The following is a 19,241-nucleotide window of genomic DNA, read 5'->3' as shown; positions in this document are numbered from 1 at the left end:
GGAGAAGGAGGGGGGGGAGGCGCGGCGGTGACGTCATGGCTGTGTGCGGGGGGGCGGCGCTCCCTGCCTGCTGCGCGCCCGCTCGCGGCTCCGTGGCCGCCGGGGCCGCCGCGGGGCCTCGCAGCGCCCGGCCCGGCCCCCCCCCGTCCCGGAGACGGCCCCGAGGGTGAGGGTGAGCGCGGGGCCCCCCCCTCCCGCACCGTGAGGCCGCGGAGGCCTCGCTGGGGGGGGGCCGGGCGCGGTGCGCGGCCTGCTCGGGGCCTAACGGCGGCCCCGCGGCTGGGTGCGTGGGGGGGGGGGGGCGAACGCCGCGCTGAGCCCCAAGGGTGTCCCCGCAGGGCGTTGGGTTGAGGCCGGGGGGCGTCCTCTGTGTGCTGGGGGGGTGCTGGGCCTCGCCTCGTGCTGCGGGGGGCTGGGGGCCGGGCCGTGCTGCTGCTCTGAGCCATTAAACACCGAGCCCTGTGCGTATCCCTAAGCTGTTCTCCTTCCCCTGCCTGAAGGATAAAAACCTAACGCTTTGTTTGTCTCTTAGGTGTAAAAAAAAAAAAAAAAAAGGGAAATAAGGTCGTCTTTATGACACGGATCCTCAGTCAAGTGTACCTTTTGATGTACGGTCACTAAAGCCCCCCACTATGCCAGCAGCTACCGTAGACCATAGCCAAAGAATCTGCGAAGTTTGGGCTTGTAACTTGGACGAAGAGATGAAGAAGATCCGCCAAGTTATACGGAAGTATAACTATGTAGCTATGGTAAGCGGGCACGTGTGCTGTTTATCTAGGAAGTTGCTGTAAAAACCACAACGATTTCATTTGATGTTAGTAAATTGTACCTTACCGAAGTCATTTATCAATCTGTCTTGGAAAAAAACAATGGCATTTTAATGATGAATTAACGCTTAGATGTTAAGATGCTGATCTGTTACCTCCAAAAGCTGTGCTCACTCACAGTGTTCCTTAGCCGTGAAATTGTTCGAGGCTTGAGATACACTTTACTAAAACTGAGCGCTGTGAGTTCTTGTGGGTGTCTCTTGTTAAAGTTTTCCTTCTGTTCTTACAGGACACAGAATTTCCAGGAGTAGTTGCAAGGCCTATTGGAGAATTCAGAAGCAATGCAGACTATCAGTACCAATTATTACGCTGTAATGTCGACTTGCTAAAAATAATTCAACTAGGACTGACATTTATGAATGAGCAAGGGGAATACCCTCCAGGAACCTCAACTTGGCAATTTAATTTTAAATTTAATTTAACGTAAGTGTTAAATCTCTAATTACGTAATTAGATGTATGGTTCTGACTTACTGATACCGAAAATGCACTACAGGCTGTGAAAATTTCAACTATTGTTACCTACCGATTGGAAAGCTTTATGGAAGGAGATTTTTGTCAGCCAAACGTGTGCTTTCTTGCCTCATTTGTGCGCTCTCTATCTTGCCGTTAGTAGTTTAATCAGAAACGCTAAACCGTTTCAACAGACGTTTTTAAATGATGCATTTATGTTCAGTGCAGAAGTTAGCTCTGCATTTTCATATTTAGCATTTCAAAGTACTTCTTCCTAAACATAGTTTGACTCCTACCAGTTGTTATAGAAGTGGCATGTTGTTTTTAATAATGTAGCAGCTTTTCTTGTGTTTTGTAAACAAACGTTGCTATTCATTACCCTGTTTAATTCTATAGTGGGTTGAAAGGGGATTCTTGATTTCAGAGCGTAATGCTTGCAGAGATTTCTGCTCCAGATTCTTTTTTTTGGTGTGATGTGGTGTTTGAAAAGCAAGCTTAATTTTCCTGTCGGTCAGAGTAGTATTGTGACTTCGTTTCAGAACATGCTTTTTGTCAGTGATAAACGTGTAAGTACGAATGTGACTTTCCCCACTGAATGAGACATGTATGTGGAGATCTAATTATATCTAGCAGCAGTTGACAAGGTTACTAAAGCAGCTAAAACAGTATCTTGACTGTTTTCCTAAGTAAACATAATTGGTCTGACAGGTTCTCATATGGCCTGATATAAGTATCAGAGCAAATGCTTCTCAAATTTAAATGTGTTGAAGGCTTGGGGATTTTTGGCAGCGTTACAGGCCGATCACTGGAAAACTTGATCTACATGAGTTAAATTTGCAGCCTACAAAGGAAGTTTAGAGAACTGGCAGATAAAAAGATTCTTTTCAAAGTAATCATGATTCTTTTGAAAAAAGTCTGCTGCTGCCCCTCTTGATCTTCTTGCTTTTCTAAACAAGCAGTGCTGCGTCTTGTCACAGATATGTTTGGTCTGAGGAAGAACATGCTCTTTTTAGTTTTGTTTGAAGCATCCCTTGAAAGGAAAGGAAGCACGGATTTGATATTTTGTTATCTCAACTTGTTTGGCCATATAAATTGCTGGATGGAAGTTACCTCTTGGAAGAATATGCTAATCCTGCTGAGTACAGGAAAAAGAGGAGGAGGAATGGATTAATAGCTTCCAAACTGTGATCTGGGAAGAAGAGCCTGGGTTATGTTTTATTAATTTTCTGTGTTTCAAAGGTCTATGGATGATATTGAAAACAAATGTAGTTTTCCATCCATTTGTTCCAGATGCTGCATAGATAAGAAAGTTTAGTGTGGCCGAATCTAGGTAGTCAACTAATGACTTGTTGCTAGTTCATTGAAGGGGTGAACTTTATACAAAGCAGTAAGCTAGATAAGAGTGGCATGAAATATGAATATTTAGAACAGGAATGGAGAAATGACTTCTTTTTATCTGATGCTAAACTTCCTTTTGGGAAGTGGCACCGTGCCAAGTGTTCTGCTCCCAGAGCAAAACAGCTGTTGACTCTTCCTAGAAGAAGGCATTTTTTTTTGTCATTCTAGCTAGATCTTGTCACTATGTATTTTTAAATAGCATAAACATTTTTATTAAATAAGTATCTACCTGATCAGTGCAGAGCAACAAACAAGAATAAATTAAATATATATATATATAGGCATATAGGCCATGTTTGTTTTGGATGAGTTCTTTAATGTGTTATGGAAATGGACAGGTGTTAGGAAGCTGATGCCTAAAAGCTGGAGAGCTAATGAACAGCTGTGTGAGAGGGAGGAAAAAAGATACAACACCTCTCCTGAACGTGTCTTTATGTTCTGATGAATGATGACTTGCTATTAGGAAGTATGAAGCCTACAACTGATCTAACAGTCAGGTTTGATATATTGGGTTGCCTTGTCTGTTTGAGTATTTTTTTCATTAAAATCTGTACACTGAAGAGACTTTGTAGAATAGGCTGTTGTGGACAGCAATATGAATATTGTCTAAGAAGAGCCACCTTTGCTTTTTTTTCAGTTAAGCATTTTGTGTATTTCTTATGATATAGTTAATACTTCAGAGAGAAAAAAGCTCTGTTCATTTCATCACAAAATACCTAAGAGTCCACAACAATGCTAGTGACAAATGGAACAAACACGGTGATAAAAGGGATCAAGCAAGGCGGCATAAAGGATTTTTTTTTCCCTTTCCTGTTAAGCAGGTCCCAGACATGGCTGTTAAAGAAAAGATGAAGTTGGTGGTTTAGAGCGAAAATGGTAGGCTACCTGAACTTCAAGGGTTGAGTTGATAGGGCAAATACTTAATTTCCAGTTGTAGTGAGAAAAGTTTTGATGAGCATGTGTCTAAATATTTATGCAAACTTAAATCACAGATGACAAGACAGGTGGAAAATATAGCACCTGGGATCTGGAGTATACTGCTCTTAGTTCCATAGCAGATGTTAGTGCCTTAACTATTATATATATTTTGGTGCAGTTTAAGTAACAGATGTTGGGTAAAATACTGGTATTCATACACGTGTTTTTCTCTGTGGAGTTTGCAAAAGGGGAGCTCTAGGTGATAGGAAGTGGAGCAGGAAGTAGGCTGTTGTTAAGGAGACAAGAACAGAGGTGCTAGGAATGACGAACTGTTAGTGAAGGTTAACAAAAGCTGTGAAAATGGTTGTTTTTATAATAAATGTGGAATAAAGCCAAGTTGCTTCCCCTATTAAAGTCTGTGGAATGAATAGGAAAAATATGTTACCCGGTTTATAGTCACTGAGGTCTGTACATTTTGAAAATTTACTTCTTTTCTGTTTTTAGAGAAGATATGTATGCGCAAGACTCTATTGAGCTGTTAACAACATCTGGAATCCAGTTTAAAAAGCATGAGGAAGAAGGAATTGAGACACAATACTTTGCAGAACTGCTTATGACATCAGGAGTTGTACTTTGTGAAGGAGTCAAGTGGCTTTCATTTCACAGGTAAATTTTGCTTGTTAAATATTTGAGTCGCCTGCGTTGATGAATTCTATAGCTTAGATTTCGGATCTGGTGTCTCACCTGGTGTAAGTCTGCTAGTTTATAGTGTGTCTATTTTGTTTGGTAAGTCTGAGAAATGTATTTCTGAAGTGATACATCCAGCACTATTGTGTATTAAAAGAATAGAGCATACAGGGTGGTAGTGATATTTTGTTTTCATAACTGATTACATTCTAACCAGAAAACTGAACTCAAAATACATTAAACTCCTAAGCCAGCAGGTGGCATTGTATCTTTTACTATGGCAGGTGTAACTAATGGTAACAGTGATAAAAGCAAACTACTTGTAAGCAGTTCTCTAGTAAATACGGTTTGTTTCATGGGAGGGACCTCAGAATTATTAGTGAAGAGTTTTATAAAGCACTTTTAAATTTGTTATAAGTCTCCTGGGAATCTTGGTAGATGAAAATCCTTCAGTTTAGAAGAAGAACGCTTGTAAGTCAGAATTCTGTCTGTAGCAATGGATATGTTTTACCATTCCTTCCATCATGGGAACCTGTTCTCCAAGTAGAAATACAAATGACAATACTAAATAGCTGAATCTATCAAGATATACAAGATTTTCTGGTGTTAGTAAGATTTAAAATTTTAAAACTTAGGCAATAGTCATTGTACGTGCCAGAGATAATTTGCACTCTTTGCAGGCAGCAGTGCCTTTAGAGGCTCGTTGCTTGTAACGCGTGTATGTTGACATCTTAAATGCTGGCTGTTAAGCAAGTCAACAAATGTAGAACAAATGTTACAGCTTAAACTGGTAGTTTCTTTAGAGTCATGTTCGTGTTTATTGTGCATGCCACATTGGTGGGTGGTAATCCGTAGATGACAAAACTAAGGGCAAAAAGAAACAACCCACCAAATTCTTCCTCTTAAACAATTAAGCCTTGGACAGGAGAAATGCACGTGAAATCAGAGGTATGTAAGTCACTAAGCAACCCCAAAATACTGATTGCTTTAGCAAGGAATGTAAGATAATGGTAGAAAGTTGCACATTACCAGGAAAGTGATTCTCCACTTTCCCTGGTGGAAAGGGGAGAAAAAACATACACCCAAAAAATAGTAACAACCCCCTCCTCGACTCCACCTGAATACAGACTTAAAAGAACAAGAGGCTTTTTCTTCCTGGATGCCTAGAAAGGCACGTTTTATACATTTTGACTCCTAGCAAAGCCATGGTGCTCTGTATGTAACTTTGTGGCTTTATACTAAGAAGTAGAAAAGTTCAAAGGATTGCTGAAAATAATGGAGAAGGAATTTTGTATGGGGCTGCTAGTATCTGAGATTTGTTGTTCTGAAATTGCCAAACAGTGACAATTTCCAAAGAGGCTGTAAGCCTTCTGTGCATGCTGAACAACTGCTGCCAGCTGTTGTAAAGAAATATGCTGGTTTTTCATTCAAACTGTTGCCGAATGCTGAGGAATTCATAGCTTTGGCTTGCTTAGTAGAAACATTATTTCAGCTAGACTGACTTTAAGCATACTGAAAGAGGATCTTGTTGCCTAATCTGCTTACAACATCTTCCACTCAGAGCTGTCTTGACTCACAGTGTGACTCCAAAATAATCTTACTTTTGCTATCTTGCTACTATGGCAGCACCTTTGGGAAAATAGTGGAACAAAAGTGCCATGAACTGTGTCAAAATAACTACAAATGCTGAATCAGTGTCGAATTAAGTTTCTTTCTGCTTCTTAAATCCATTATTATATGTATATTTATGATTTACGCTTGACTGCAGTTTAAAAAAAAAAAAAAGATGGTTCAGGAGAACAGCAGGGGTTCACATTAAGCCTGTAACAAGTGTTTGAACAGAAGCTGCCATGTAGAAGCAGCAACACCTGCAAAACATTGTTTCTCCAGAATAGGTTATTAACTTTAAGGAACCAGTGTAAGCTATGCTAATACTAGCAAAAGACCAGGAGACATTTTTATACCAGGTATTCTTTTTAAAATCTAATCATGATAGTGTGATTCCTTGCTAGTGCTATTGGACTCGACGATTCTTGTGCGTCTCTTCCAACTCGGGATATTCCGTGATTCTATACTGGTGGAAGTGTAGTGCAAAGTGCACTAATGGCATTTTTAGTAGTGCAATTTGCATCACGTTTCTGGGATAGCTTTGAAGTTCATTTGCATCTGCTAAAAGGAGTTTCTCTTCTGGATTTCACTAAAAATGTCTTCAGAAATCTTAAGGTGTTCTAATTCCAGCAAATGTTTGACAAACTGATTGTCTGCAACTCTGCTTGAAGTCAGAGTGTTTGAGGCTGTTGCACTTGTCAAAGCATGCTGATGTTATCTTAAGCACAAAACCGTGGAGTAATGGGTGAAATTCTGGGGATGCAAAGACTTCAGATAGCTATGAAATGACCACAGGTCACCAAATGTGCCACAAAAGAGTAGCAAGCAGCTGTTTATAAATATACCTTAGATTGCTTGTGTTTGTTTTTATCGGTGGAAGCTTTAACATCATGACAGCTTAGTTCAAAATCTGTTTTGTGTGTATTTCCATGCAGTAGTTTATTGAATAGTGTAAAGATTCTGCACGATAGTTGCTGGCAGTGCCCTTACTTCTGCTTCCTCAAAAAGTTTTAATTACTACCAGCCCCTAAAATTTCTGGGGGTCTCAGAGTGAGAGGTTGTGTTTTGGTGGTGTTTCACTTCCCGGTGTTCAACTTTCTGGAAGTCACGCATTTTTTTCTAATCTCTTAAACTTTTCCCTTTATGTTTTCCATCTGCATTTGATGTAGCTGCTTTGGCATCCTGACCTATTGGCAAATCTGTGTGGATCTACGGTTCTGTCAGGCATGAGAGAAGAGATTTTTTGTGCTGTCACCAATTCTTACATATTGCAACTTCATAAGAGACCATGTTATTTCGTGTGTGTGTGTGTGTTAAAATGTACTTGGATTGATGAGAGGGAGGGCAAACACAGTTCGTAATTCTCATCACAGCCAAGAGAGCTGTAGATACCTCATGGTCTAACACCATGTTACAATACACAAGGGCTCAAATGCTGGTTTTTGGGTGCTTGGTTTACTGACGGGCTGAAGTGTTGAGTGGCCACCTGTGTGCAGCCTTCTCCTTCTACCTCAGAAGACACTGTGTATATGCCTGTTAACCCAAATGTTTGGGGGAAGTTGGAAAGTTCCTAGCCATTGCATTTCATTAATCATTTGTGTCCAACTGCTTCTAGTAAAACTTAATTTGTTGGCTTGTTTCTGGGTGAATTTGTAGCTAGTTAAAAAACGAAATCTTTTTCAGCCCTGCCAGCTTTTGGTTTGTTTCAGAGGCTGTTCGTGCTTGCGTAAAGTTCATTTCGAATTGGCTATCTGATTATCTTTTTTCTGGATAATAAGGGAAAGGAATAGTCACATTTGATCTTTTCTTGATGGTCTTGTTGCCTAGAGCCATCCAGATTGATTGAGTAACAGTGGTTGTAAGCGTGCTTATGGTGCTCTATAGCTCCAGGGACTGCGGCTAGCTGCAGCTGCTAACTTCAAATGATTATATTAGAAATGGTGAAAGCTCTTTAAGGAAAGGAAGTTTCTGTGCTCCAGGGTATAAGCCAACCACTAATTGTCTGTTAGAGCATTAGAAGAAAACTTCACTAATGAGCAGGTAATTACATAATTGCTCATTGTGGACTTTCCTACCCTTCTGTTAAAGATTTAGCAGTGGCCACTCAAAATGTTTTGAACTGAATATTACCATAGTCTTGAACTGGAGTGACCGTTCCTATGTCTGTGTAAGTTTAGGTGACAGGAGCATATTAAGCCCTAACAGTGTACTAAAAGATTATGTAAATGCCTTGATACTGCATCATGAGCAGTAAAGCACAGTTTTGTGTTGTTTTATATGAGCACAATGGGACTAAGTGCAAGCAGCTGGAACTTAAGGGATGTGGAAGAGAATTTGGTTGAGCTGACTAAATCTTAGCCCATGTTTAGGATCCAAGAATGGATATCTGATTGAATGCTGCCCTATAATAGAAGGGTAATCCTGTCTGTTAAATAAATCCACTGTTCATGTATCCCGTGCCCTCTTTCTGTGTGAAGATGCCAAAATGAATGTGTCTGCTACAATCTCCAGAAAATAAATAAATATATATGTATATATAAAATTCATCATAATTGCTAATTTACGGTAGCCTGCTCCCTCTCAATACAAACACTAAATGAATCCTTTGGCTTTTCTTACAGTATTTCCTTCTTCATAGAATTCAGAAGTGTTTGAGAACATCCATTTTCCAGTAATCCAGTCATATCTTTTTTTTGGAAGGGCCAAATACTTTTTGGAACAGGAGGGGCACAAGTATTGTTTTCTTCACATAAAAAGTTTTGATACAGATGTTTTGTTTGAGGTGCATTAGTAAGTAAGCTCACTAGAGAGGAGAGCTTAGTCTCTTGAGGAGTGAGAGTCTCCTTAATCTTGAAGAGCATGTTGGTGTGTATTTTTTTTTTCTTTTTTTTTTCTGCATCCTTCTAAACAGCCTCTGTTTTGCTAATGTCTTTTTTTCCTTGTCCTATAGAACAAAGAAAAGGCTTTATGCTGATACAGACCTCCCTCTCTTCCCCTCCCAACCCTGCTGCCATAGGTGACCTAATAAAATTAAGCTTCCCAACTGCTGTTTTGCTAAGTATGCTGCAAGTTTTTATGTTGTAAGACTTAGCTGAAAGTCTTTGGTTCCTTTGCTCCCTGGCCAGTGGCCGCTGGTGCGGAGCATGGAATGCTGCCAGCCTAGCTTCAAAGCACCAGATGCAGTGCAGGATTCATTCAGCTTGAAATTCCTATTTAGCGTATTGGAAAGTCCCTTGGGAGAGCTGCAGTCATTTGTATCTTGTGTTAATGGACTTGTAGGAAACAGTCCAGTCACTCCTCGTGTGTTCGAGACTTTCTACTTTGGTCTAGAAACTTGTAAAATCAAGGGGATGTAGAGATCTTTGTCATATACAAAAGATACAAAAACCAATCCTCTTTACCATGAGTAATCCTCTTTGCCACAAGCTAAGGCCTTAAGTCTTCCTCAGAAGTCAGGGGTCTAAGTGGGTGCTAAATATCTGCAGGGTCAGTAGTACAGCACTCTTTGCTGATTTGTGGCTTTGGTATCGCTCACCTCACAGTTAAAGCTGAAAGGCCCCAGTCAAGATTTGTCCATGTTGCAAAATTACTGGCTTTGAGTGTGATTCTCGTTCAACCAAAAACAAGCATGACAATGTCAACTGGGAATTTGTAACCTATGGTGGTCACCCATTCATTTGTAATGAAAGTTGTCAGCTGTCTAACTGGGCTGATTTAATTGTGGAAAGTTGAAAGACTGCCCCCTCTTTGGCACTGCTGAGGATGAACTTCACCTCCAGGTATAAAAATGCATTGGCTATTGTGGAAGCTAATCCTTCCTTCAGATTTCAGAGAACTATAAAAGTCTTTTCCTCTCTTTCTGCTTGTAGAGAGGAACTCCAGTCCAGGGAACCAGCTAGGAGTCTTTCTGTTTAAGTTCTTGTTACCAGCTGAAGCTCCATCAGCACTACCTTGTTTCAGGGTTTGGAGACGCTCCTACAGGCAGATTTATTTATTTTTTGCTTCTTCACTTGGCCTCCTTGAGACTAAGTTAAAATGTTTTCTCTGGAAGCTGCGATGAGGCCATTTACATTATGGCTTAGTCTTTTTCAAGAGTGTCTAAATTGCATTGCAAATAGGCAAATTGCCTTCCTTTTAACATGTAATATTCTTGATATTGGAAGTGAAAAGGGTGCTTTTAAGTTATTTGACTGTATTGTTTTTCCTGTCAATTTGCAGTGGATATGACTTTGGCTATCTAATCAAAATCCTGACCAACTCCAATTTACCTGAAGAAGAGCTGGACTTCTTCGAGATACTGCGATTGTTTTTCCCTGTCATCTATGATGTAAAGTATCTCATGAAGAGTTGCAAAAATCTGAAGGTAAGTAATCTGTTAATGGCTCAGAGCCAACTTTTTTTGGGGGGAGATACTTACTGATACAAACTTAGGTTCTGTATTATTTTCTTTTTTTTTTTTTTTGTTTGAAAATACCATTAATCAGCATTGTTCTCTCAAACTTTATGTGTTTAGTATTAAAGGCTATTGGTAGAGACAGGCAGGAACACATGATAACTTTTATAACTGCTTACTAAACAATAGCACGATGCTACTAGGTTTATAGCTACATTCAGTCTTTGTTACTGGATGATAAACCAACGTTTAGAACTAATCGTCCACTCCCTGAGCCATAAGAACTGATGGGTTTCACATGCTGTTATTTCCTCATTGTGCAGTCCATTAAATGGCTGTGGTCGTCTTCACAAAGGTCATTGCAACCATGATGCTGTGCAAGCCTCTTGGGAAGAGAAGTCGAACGAAGAATGTTTAAAATGGTCCAATATGGGAAAGATAAAGAACAGTGTATGCTCAGGAGCAACATGTGACTTCTAGAAAAAATGCGGTACTAGAAATGAATCTCTTGTGTCAGGCCACTGGGGCTGCTAATTGGCTTACTCTATCATAAAACTTGGAGATTTAAGTGGACTGGAGAATTAATGGAAACAAACTATGTTGAAGGGGAAGACAGCAAAGCGAAAGATGCTACAGATGTTAACAACTTTACTTGCCAAAGAACTGTAAGAGCCTGGACTGCTGCTGGAATGAGGCACGTCGCTCATCTGTGGCAATACGTGACTTGCTTTTTTTGGAAAGTAACCTGATCTTTTAGGCGTTCTTAATAAGAATCCAAAGAAAAAAGAGAGCACTGACTGTAGTACAACTAGATCCTAAGGAATGGCTTTCCACTTCATGCTAACCTAGTGATCTGCATGGGTTTGCAGTCCTCTGTGTCTTCGAGATAAATAGCATGTCACTTTTATATAGTACCCTAGTTGTGTGCAAAGTAAGATGTGCAATTCCTTTTGTTAACCAGGTTGATGCTGGAAACGGAGATCTCCCTTCTAGTTAGTAAGAAAAGTTTATTTACCTGTGTTCATCCAGTTATTGGTATAATCAGCTGGGCAAACGGTTGGTTATTACGGAACATTTTAGAAGTGATTTTTTTTTTTTTCTCCACAGAGACTAGAAGAAAAAAAATAAATGTTATCATTTAGGTGCATTGAAGGGGTAGGGGCAGTGAACCCAACAACAACAAAACCTTCTCATTTTCTCACTCCTAGTAAAGGAAAGAAAAGTACCTGATATCTTTGGTGGTGGTCAAGAACAGTGTGTATGGTCTAACTCTAATGACCTGTATTTCCTGTCATTTAATTAAGAAAAATATAGTTGTATGCAACTTGCATTGTTTAGAGATCTGGATGTATTTTGCAAGATAAGTAAAACCTTCACGAGTCTTATTTCAGTGCACCTTAAGAACAGGGGTGATTTTTCGGAGTTAAATATGTAGTCGACTTTCCTGCAGTAAATCTTAATCCTCTCTTCTAACCTGCAGGCTAGTCATGAGAGGAGGGGAAGGGCTGTGGAGTACCCTACCCCTCTAAGCACCAGCAATGAAATGATTGTGGGACTTGTACTGTACTGAGTGCAGCTTTCTGAAACACGTTGCTAAATGTTCCGCCTTGTGACTCGAAAAATGCATGCTCTTTCTCCAAAAGTATGTCACATTCAATCTCTATTAAACGGCAGAGAATTGAACTGCTGTGCAGTTGTCCTTTATTGACTTGTCTAAGTTATTTTCATACAGAAGTCACTGACTTGCTGTAACTTGTCCCTTGTGCCTCCTCCACCATGCCCCACACATCCAAAAATGAATTTTTGGCCTTGAGAAGAGAAATATGCTTGAGGATTTAGAAGCTGTTCTTGTGGGATTAAAGTAGTTAATGAATTTACAGTCTGTTACTCAGATGGACACGAGTGTATGTCAGTGGCACACAGTTGGGACTTAACTTGAGACATTAGTGTAGTATAGGTTAAATTCTTGCTTGGTCTCTAAAAATCTTTTTATGTAGACAATTTCATATGTTTTTACAGTAATGGCAACTCTAATAAAGATGTGTAGACCTTTTTGTAAACTTGTTTTTAATATGTGGGTTTGTACAGAGCGATGAACTCGTAGAATTGCCATGAAAACTGAGTTTGAAATGCAGTTGACTGTGGTTATGTACATTTTTGTGGCCCTTTTCTTGGAAGACTGATACTCTGAAAAGCTGGAATTTTTTATTTATCAAGTGGAAGATGGGATCTAATGCATACCTTGTGAATCAGTTTCATTTTTGTTTTGAGTCCCTTTCTATCATCCTCCTCCCCCAGTAATAAGATATTCTTATCTGGAGTGCAGAAGTCCTGAAAGAATTTCAGTAGCCTAATAATCTGTGGACACAGCTGGGTTTTATTCTATAATTCCTGGCCAAGCAGTGGTCTCTCCTACAAGTGATGAATGCTATATTTACAAATAGATGTCATTAAAGGTGCTATTTTCAAAGCAATCTCCTACAGGCTGCTGTTCCTGTGAATTTTGAACTATCATGTCTGCGTTGCAGAGCATGCAGCCACTGTGTAAATACTATTGATTTCTAATATTGGGTGGTTTTACTTCCAAGCTATTTGAAGCTGGTGTAGTCATACAGCTAGCAGAACGTGATGATAAGTTGCAGCTTGAGAAAGGAGAGAGCTTATAAGCAGCAAGTGGTGCCTTGAAAAGGGTGAAGGCTTAACTGCTGTTGCTAACTCCAATACCTAATTACTGGGAGTTAGAAAGCAGAGGACATTGGGGGCTAATTACTGGGAGATAGAAAGCAGTTTTTTATCTAGACTATCTGTATAGACTAATTCTCAAACTTATGCAAACTATATTCAGTATAGAATCTATAGATTTATAGAATAAATCTAAACATCCCTGTACCAGCTTCTAGAGTTGGTTACTAGCTGTTACTTTGGAATGTTTTTACTGAAGTTGCCATTTTTAAAAGGAAACAAAAACCCAAAGCTATTGTCTTGAAACAGGTTAAGGGCATGAGGACTGGCTGCCTCAGATACTAGGTAGTCTTTATTTAAAATCATAGGGTTCATCTTTGGTTTCGATCTGTGTAGACCTTAAAGCATGTGCCATGTGCTTTAGTCTGCTTCCAGTGGCTTTATGATGTAAAGATTTAATAAAATAAAAAGCTGTGGAAAATTGCGTTCCCACATCTTACATAGCTGCCGTTTACAATTTAACACAGTTGAAGGATAGACATATCTGTAAAACCAAACTCATCTCTGACAGGTTTGCTTCTGCAAGTGGTTATTACCATTTTGGGGTGCTAAAATAAAGACTTTTATAGTCACTGTGCTGTTTGGGGTTAGTTTTTCCACAGATGTAGAGCTTAATGGAAAACGAAAAGTTTCAAAACTGCAGAAGCTTTACCTTTAAAAACAGCTAGCGATGTCTGCACCTTCATAGTGTCTTCTTTTAAACCATGTGTCAACATTCAAACCAATTACTGTTGTAAATGGTTCCCTCTTTGCATGTGAGGTGCCTATATCCTTTTAGTAAGAGTTAGGCTTCGTTTTGCAGGTGATATGGCCATTAAATATACATTTCTAAGAGAAAAGTGACTGTCTTTTTCTTTTCTTATCTTAGAAAACAAGCTACAAGATGATAACTTTATTTTTTTTGCATGTTTTTTTTCCCCATACCCTCTTATAGCAGTTAATGAAACAAACTTTAAAGAGGTGTGTAGAGATGGAGTTGGTGGTCTTTTCCTCCTTTTCCTTTTTTTAAACTCTACCTCCTTGTTTCTAAATGCCTGCTGTGTAACATTTTCCTGGACTCCCTGTAGCTTTCTAGATACTTAAGGATGCTCTCAGTGTTTTGTAAAGGGAAGTGAGAAACCCTCAACTTAATTGTTGAAAGGTAAGTGGGGAGAAAAGTCAATTTCAAAGGAAGCCTAGATACTTTAACTGAGCGCCTCATTTGTAAGTACTTGAATCCTTGTGTTTGTAGAACATTATTTTTACCTTTTAAACTTTCATTCAAATAGAAGGGTTACAGGAACACCTTGTATTATTCTTCAGCATTGCCAGTCCTTTTGATGCCTTAAAGAATTTGTTTTGTTAAGTAGCAAGTTATGTTTATTGGACAGGTTGGAACAAGAAGCAGTAGTAGTTTTGTTGCTTTGTTTAAGCAACACTGATGCAGAACTTTAATGCAGCTCTTGATACTGAAATGTGGATTCATCAGGTGTGTATCTGTCTAGCATAGTGCCTGCTCATGCTTCATGCAAAAGTTGTATGTCTGGTGTAACGGGTTTTCCCAAATACTGATAATCAGTTCTCAAATTTGAGTTCTGCAGCAGTTAACAGATGTTTTCTCTTTCAGGGTGGATTACAAGAAGTGGCTGAGCAGTTAGAGCTGGAAAGGATAGGACCACAGCATCAGGCAGGATCTGATTCTTTACTCACAGGAATGGCCTTCTTCAAAATGCGAGAAGTAGGTGGATGTATTGGTTTTATCTACATAGTAGTAACTTGCTCTAACAGATGAAATTGCCGATTCTTTGCTGATGGCTGATAAGTCTGATGTATTTTAAAGAAGTCTCTAAGGGGCTTCAGGGGTCTCTGCTTTCTTGACAGATACAAGACTGTATTTTTGCCAGAGTAAGGGATTTTTTTTTTTCCCCTTTCTTGTTCTGCAAAATTTCTTAGGTGGTTGTTGCAATGGAGCTGCTAGAGCCAGCCTCCTTTCTGAGTAACTGTACTCAGGCTGCTTTTTGCAGACCTGCTTCTCAGTTGTAATACCCAGCCAGTGTGTGCTGCTGTTTGTGACAGGCCTAGTGCCAGGGAAAGAGCAGGTCTGTATGCGCTAGCCACTTCTGGTGTGGGCATTCTAAATACTGACTGACAGGCTGCTGGGGAGAATGCCCGTACACTGTTCATCTTGAGTTTACCATGCATAAGCACAGATAAACTAACAGAGTTTCTAAAAGATTATGTATCAGTTATTTAAAGTCTTACAGAAATGGAAATTAAGTCTTACAAGCTTTGCATATCATTGCTACTTGTCTGCATACAATAGGAAGATACTAGGACACTTTTCATGAAGGGGCTTTGTCTTGAAACAAGTTGCACTGGACAAATGCTTGGACATCAGAATGTGGGATCTGTCAGGGGATTGTTTTGATATAGTAATGACACCAGGTGACAAATGGCAAACCTCATCTTTTAGTAAGTTTTAGTACAGGATGTAGAAGCCTCAGCATCCAGTAATCTGGCCTTTTGTATAAAGGAGAAACTGACCACAAGTTTCTGACAGCTGCTAATGAGATAAGTGAATAATAAGTGCTGTGGTTTAATCTGCTTTGCTCATCGTAACGCTCTGTTCTGCCTCCCCTGGAACTGTTAACATCGTTGAGCAGGTCATGGGCTGCAAAAGATTCTGTTTCTGGTGTGATCCAAGCATCATAGCATGGTGCTGCTAACTCTATCATTAGTATTTTACTCTTGAATTTGAAACAACATCCAAAGCAAAAAAAGGAAAAATATCTGATAATCATACCTAAAATACTGACTTTCTAGTTATTTTTTTTTTAGAGAAAAGGTTCAAACCCATCATCATTTCTTTAAAATGCAGGTTGTAACATGGCAAATTACCTGCTTGACTTTGTCTACCCAAAGCCTCTTATTCATGGAAGTAGAATTCTGGGGTTTTAGTGAAAATCATTTGTTTAAATAAACAAAAATGGATTATGATGATTTTTTTTGAGTACTTCCAGAGATTCTTTCTAAATACAGCATTTTTACAGCATTACTAAGGACGCAGTAGTCAGCAGAGATAACTATGTGTAGTGTGCATTTTTAAAGCCTTTTCAGTTGAGTTAATTGTTTAGCAATGTACGTGTAAGTTAAAAACTTAGTTTTAAAAAGTGTTTAAGCCTTTCTGTAGTTCTGTTTGAACTTGGCCTTTGCTTTGGCAATAATTTGTGTCTTTCTTTTCACACTCCAGATGTTCTTTGAAGATCACATTGACGATGCCAAATATTGTGGCCACTTATATGGCCTTGGTTCGGGGTCATCTTACGTACAAAATGGCACAGGAAATGCTTATGAAGAAGAAGCCAACAAACAGTCATGACATGAAAGGAAAGGCCATCTTTTTGAGCTCCACATGCTTGTATATAGGTTTTATCTCTGGTTGAACCCCTTGGACAATAAGGCTTTTTTTTTTTCCCCCTTTCTCGGCACACTTTCTTTTCTGCCTTTCTATGTACTAAACCTGACTGTTGCTATCACAGATTTTGATCTTAATATTGATTGATATGTATAATTTTATGGGTTACTTTTGGAGTCATAACTAGCCCATTTGTAAAGACGCACGTGTAGGATCAGTGTGGCAGAGAGAAGGGGAAAGCTAAATCAAAATGAATAGTATGGTAAACTTACTTATATTGGTCTTTGGTCTTAGTTTTTTTTCCTCTTTCCCCTCCCTTATCCAAATTAACTCGCACTGATTGTAACTAACTTCCCCATTCATGTCTGTTCCTTCCAGTATGCAGGCGTTTTAGCTATTCAAGATTGTGGACCATCAGATTTGCACTTTAGAGGGCGACTGACTCAAATCCTCTGCTTTATTTCAAGTTTTGTTTTTTTTTTCTCTTGCCCTCAGATAGAAAACAATCATCTTCCGAGCTCAGCAGCTTCACACTGTATTTCCATGGTATCTTAACCCATAGAACATGACTTATTTGCTGCATAATCTGCCTTTGTTCGAGCAAAAGAAACTACTGAAATCATAGTAACTGCTGTTATTTTACTAGTGTTCAGTCGTCAAACACATCCTGCACGTGTCAACTGCTGGTTGGCCTGCTGCTTTAAAACCGCTCTGTGATGAGGGAAAGAAGCTTGAAAAAACAGCTTTACACCCTTCAGGAAAAAAAACAGCTTTGGCTTTAGCATTTGGCCATTAAGCTAAGATTTGAAGGACATTGGAATAGTAGGAATTTTGTAATGGCGCACTTCCCTTGATTAACTTCTAGCTTTTATTCTAGTAATGTTATACCCCGAATATTTTTTATGAATTCATATTTATTGAATACATGATTTGATAAATTTTGAAAGTCAGTTTAGGTAAAGATAAAACCCAAAGATCTGAAAAAAATACTATTTAATTGAATTATTAAATTAGGACAATTAAATCGTGCTCTTCTGTAGCCGATACAAAGACAGCTGTTGCAGATACTTGTTGTGCAACAACAAAGTATAAATAACTTAGAGCTAATAAACTTACCTGAGGAGTGTAATGCTAGTTTATTTTTGAGTGTATTTTAGCAATATATTTTAGATACATTGTTTTAAAGGACCCTAAAGGATGTTCTTAACTCTGCATACCCTGTGTACAGAGCAGTTGTGCAGGAAGGATTTTTGGTATTGAATAGCTAAATACTAGCCTGAAATGATGGAATGTGCGACATTGTGTGCCTGTGTTTGCGTGCGCGCGTATGTGTGTTCAACACAGAAATCAATCGTAGAAAAATCTCCAAATGTTCGCCAAATTACTGTTTTACCTTGTACTTCAGAAAAAAAACCCACAACACCAAACACCTTTTTTTCATTGAGTTACGATGATGTAACTGGGTGGTCCTTTTTAAACAACAAATAATTTGCATAACAGAGGGTATTTCTTTTTAAAGCTTTTGTAAATAAAGGCCTAAAAAATGTTTTCTTACATAACAAGAGACTGGTGGTTTTGTTGCCAATTTCTTCCTGGAATGTGTGCATTATTGTCAGTTCAATTCTGTATATTGTTTTCTTTAGGCATGATAGTTCTCTTCCACTGTTAGTAAAATGATGTCGTTCACTGCTTGCTGACTGGTTCCGCTTTCAGAGCAGAATTCTTTCTGTACAGTAGCGATAACTTCATTCCAACTGACCTGAGCTGCAAGGGTGGTAAATACACTTCACTGCTGAGGTATCCAAACCCCTAGTGATTTCTTTTAGGATCATCATGCATTAGTTGAGGGTGAGTTATTTTATTTTTAACCTTGGCTGTCCTTGGCTTTAACAAGAAGATAAGTGCTGTCCGTTAGACAAGCAGGATGTGTTCTTACTGCGGCATGAAATTCTGTCTTTTAACCTTTGAACTCAAGGTATGGAAACTTCACATACATGTGGAATGAAGAGCCCCTGAAATATTTGTTTTAAATTGTAGTAGCTGATACAGCTATATACGTGGTTAACTTTTGAAGGGAGTGACTTTTCTAAGAACTTTGGGGTTTTGTTTTAAAATAACTTTTTAAATTGTGAATCAAGGGAAGTTTTTGGAGGTTTATAAAGGTGTGTGTGTGGTAAAAGTTTTAGTTCACATTGGGATGTGCTTTTGAAGTGACTGTGCATTGTGTGTGCTCTTCTGCACCTTGCTTTGCTTGTAGTTATGAACTGTCAGAGCTTGGACTCTTTTAAGTGGAAGAACCTAAACCCAAAGACGTGCAATAGGTGTGTTTCTGGTGTTCCAGCTGCTAGTGAGCATGCAGTCTGCAGGACCAGGCTGAGTTTGCATAAATCCTAGCCTGAAATTCTCATGGATATTGGACTTCAAGCAATTGTGTTCTTCAGCTTTCCTCCCATTTAAGAAAAAAGAAGTCTCAAAACCCACTAATTGGCATGAAACTAAGATTATGCTTTATTCTGTGAGAGAGTTCTTGGTCTGATCAAATGTGATTTGTCTGTGACGAGAGCTGATTACAGCTGGGAGACATCTGTGCAGTGTTCAGTTTCTGTGGCAAAATTAGGTTTAGTTTCCATTAAGGAGTGATTCTTCAAATGGTGAGTTGCCAACATTGTGAAAAAAAGTCTTTTCTTCTTATATATAGTACTGTTACTTGTAACCTGCAGAGCCTGAAATCTGAATCTGCTTCCAAAGTGGAGAGGATTAATTGCTTTTGTGGAAATAAATGTGCAGGCGTCGTTCCAGCTGTCTAGACGTGTACCTTTTTG

General features: G+C 39.1%; 1 protein-coding gene across 2 annotated transcripts; it reads left to right on the top strand.

Moving 5' to 3' along the window:
• Positions 1-23: 23 nt before the first annotated feature.
• CNOT7 (CCR4-NOT transcription complex subunit 7) lies at positions 24-17,983 on the top strand. 2 transcript variants are annotated; one of them, XM_038179053.2, is made up of 7 exons: positions 24-166; positions 533-749; positions 1,057-1,250; positions 4,100-4,261; positions 10,109-10,253; positions 14,632-14,742; positions 16,255-17,983. In XM_038179053.2, the coding sequence occupies exons 2-7, from the start codon at positions 633-635 to the stop codon at positions 16,381-16,383; spliced, it is 858 nt and encodes a 285-aa protein (XP_038034981.1). In that variant the 5' UTR covers positions 24-166; positions 533-632; the 3' UTR covers positions 16,384-17,983. The 2 variants fall into 2 exon arrangements, with proteins under 2 accessions (XP_038034981.1, XP_038034982.1); XM_038179054.2 differs by having other exon boundaries at positions 32-172.
• Positions 17,984-19,241: the final 1,258 nt, after the last annotated feature.

This window comes from Anas platyrhynchos, chromosome 4, assembly GCF_047663525.1.
Source record: "Anas platyrhynchos isolate ZD024472 breed Pekin duck chromosome 4, IASCAAS_PekinDuck_T2T, whole genome shotgun sequence".
NCBI lineage: Eukaryota > Metazoa > Chordata > Aves > Anseriformes > Anatidae > Anas > Anas platyrhynchos.
This window is presented reverse-complemented; position numbering and strand designations above follow the sequence as displayed.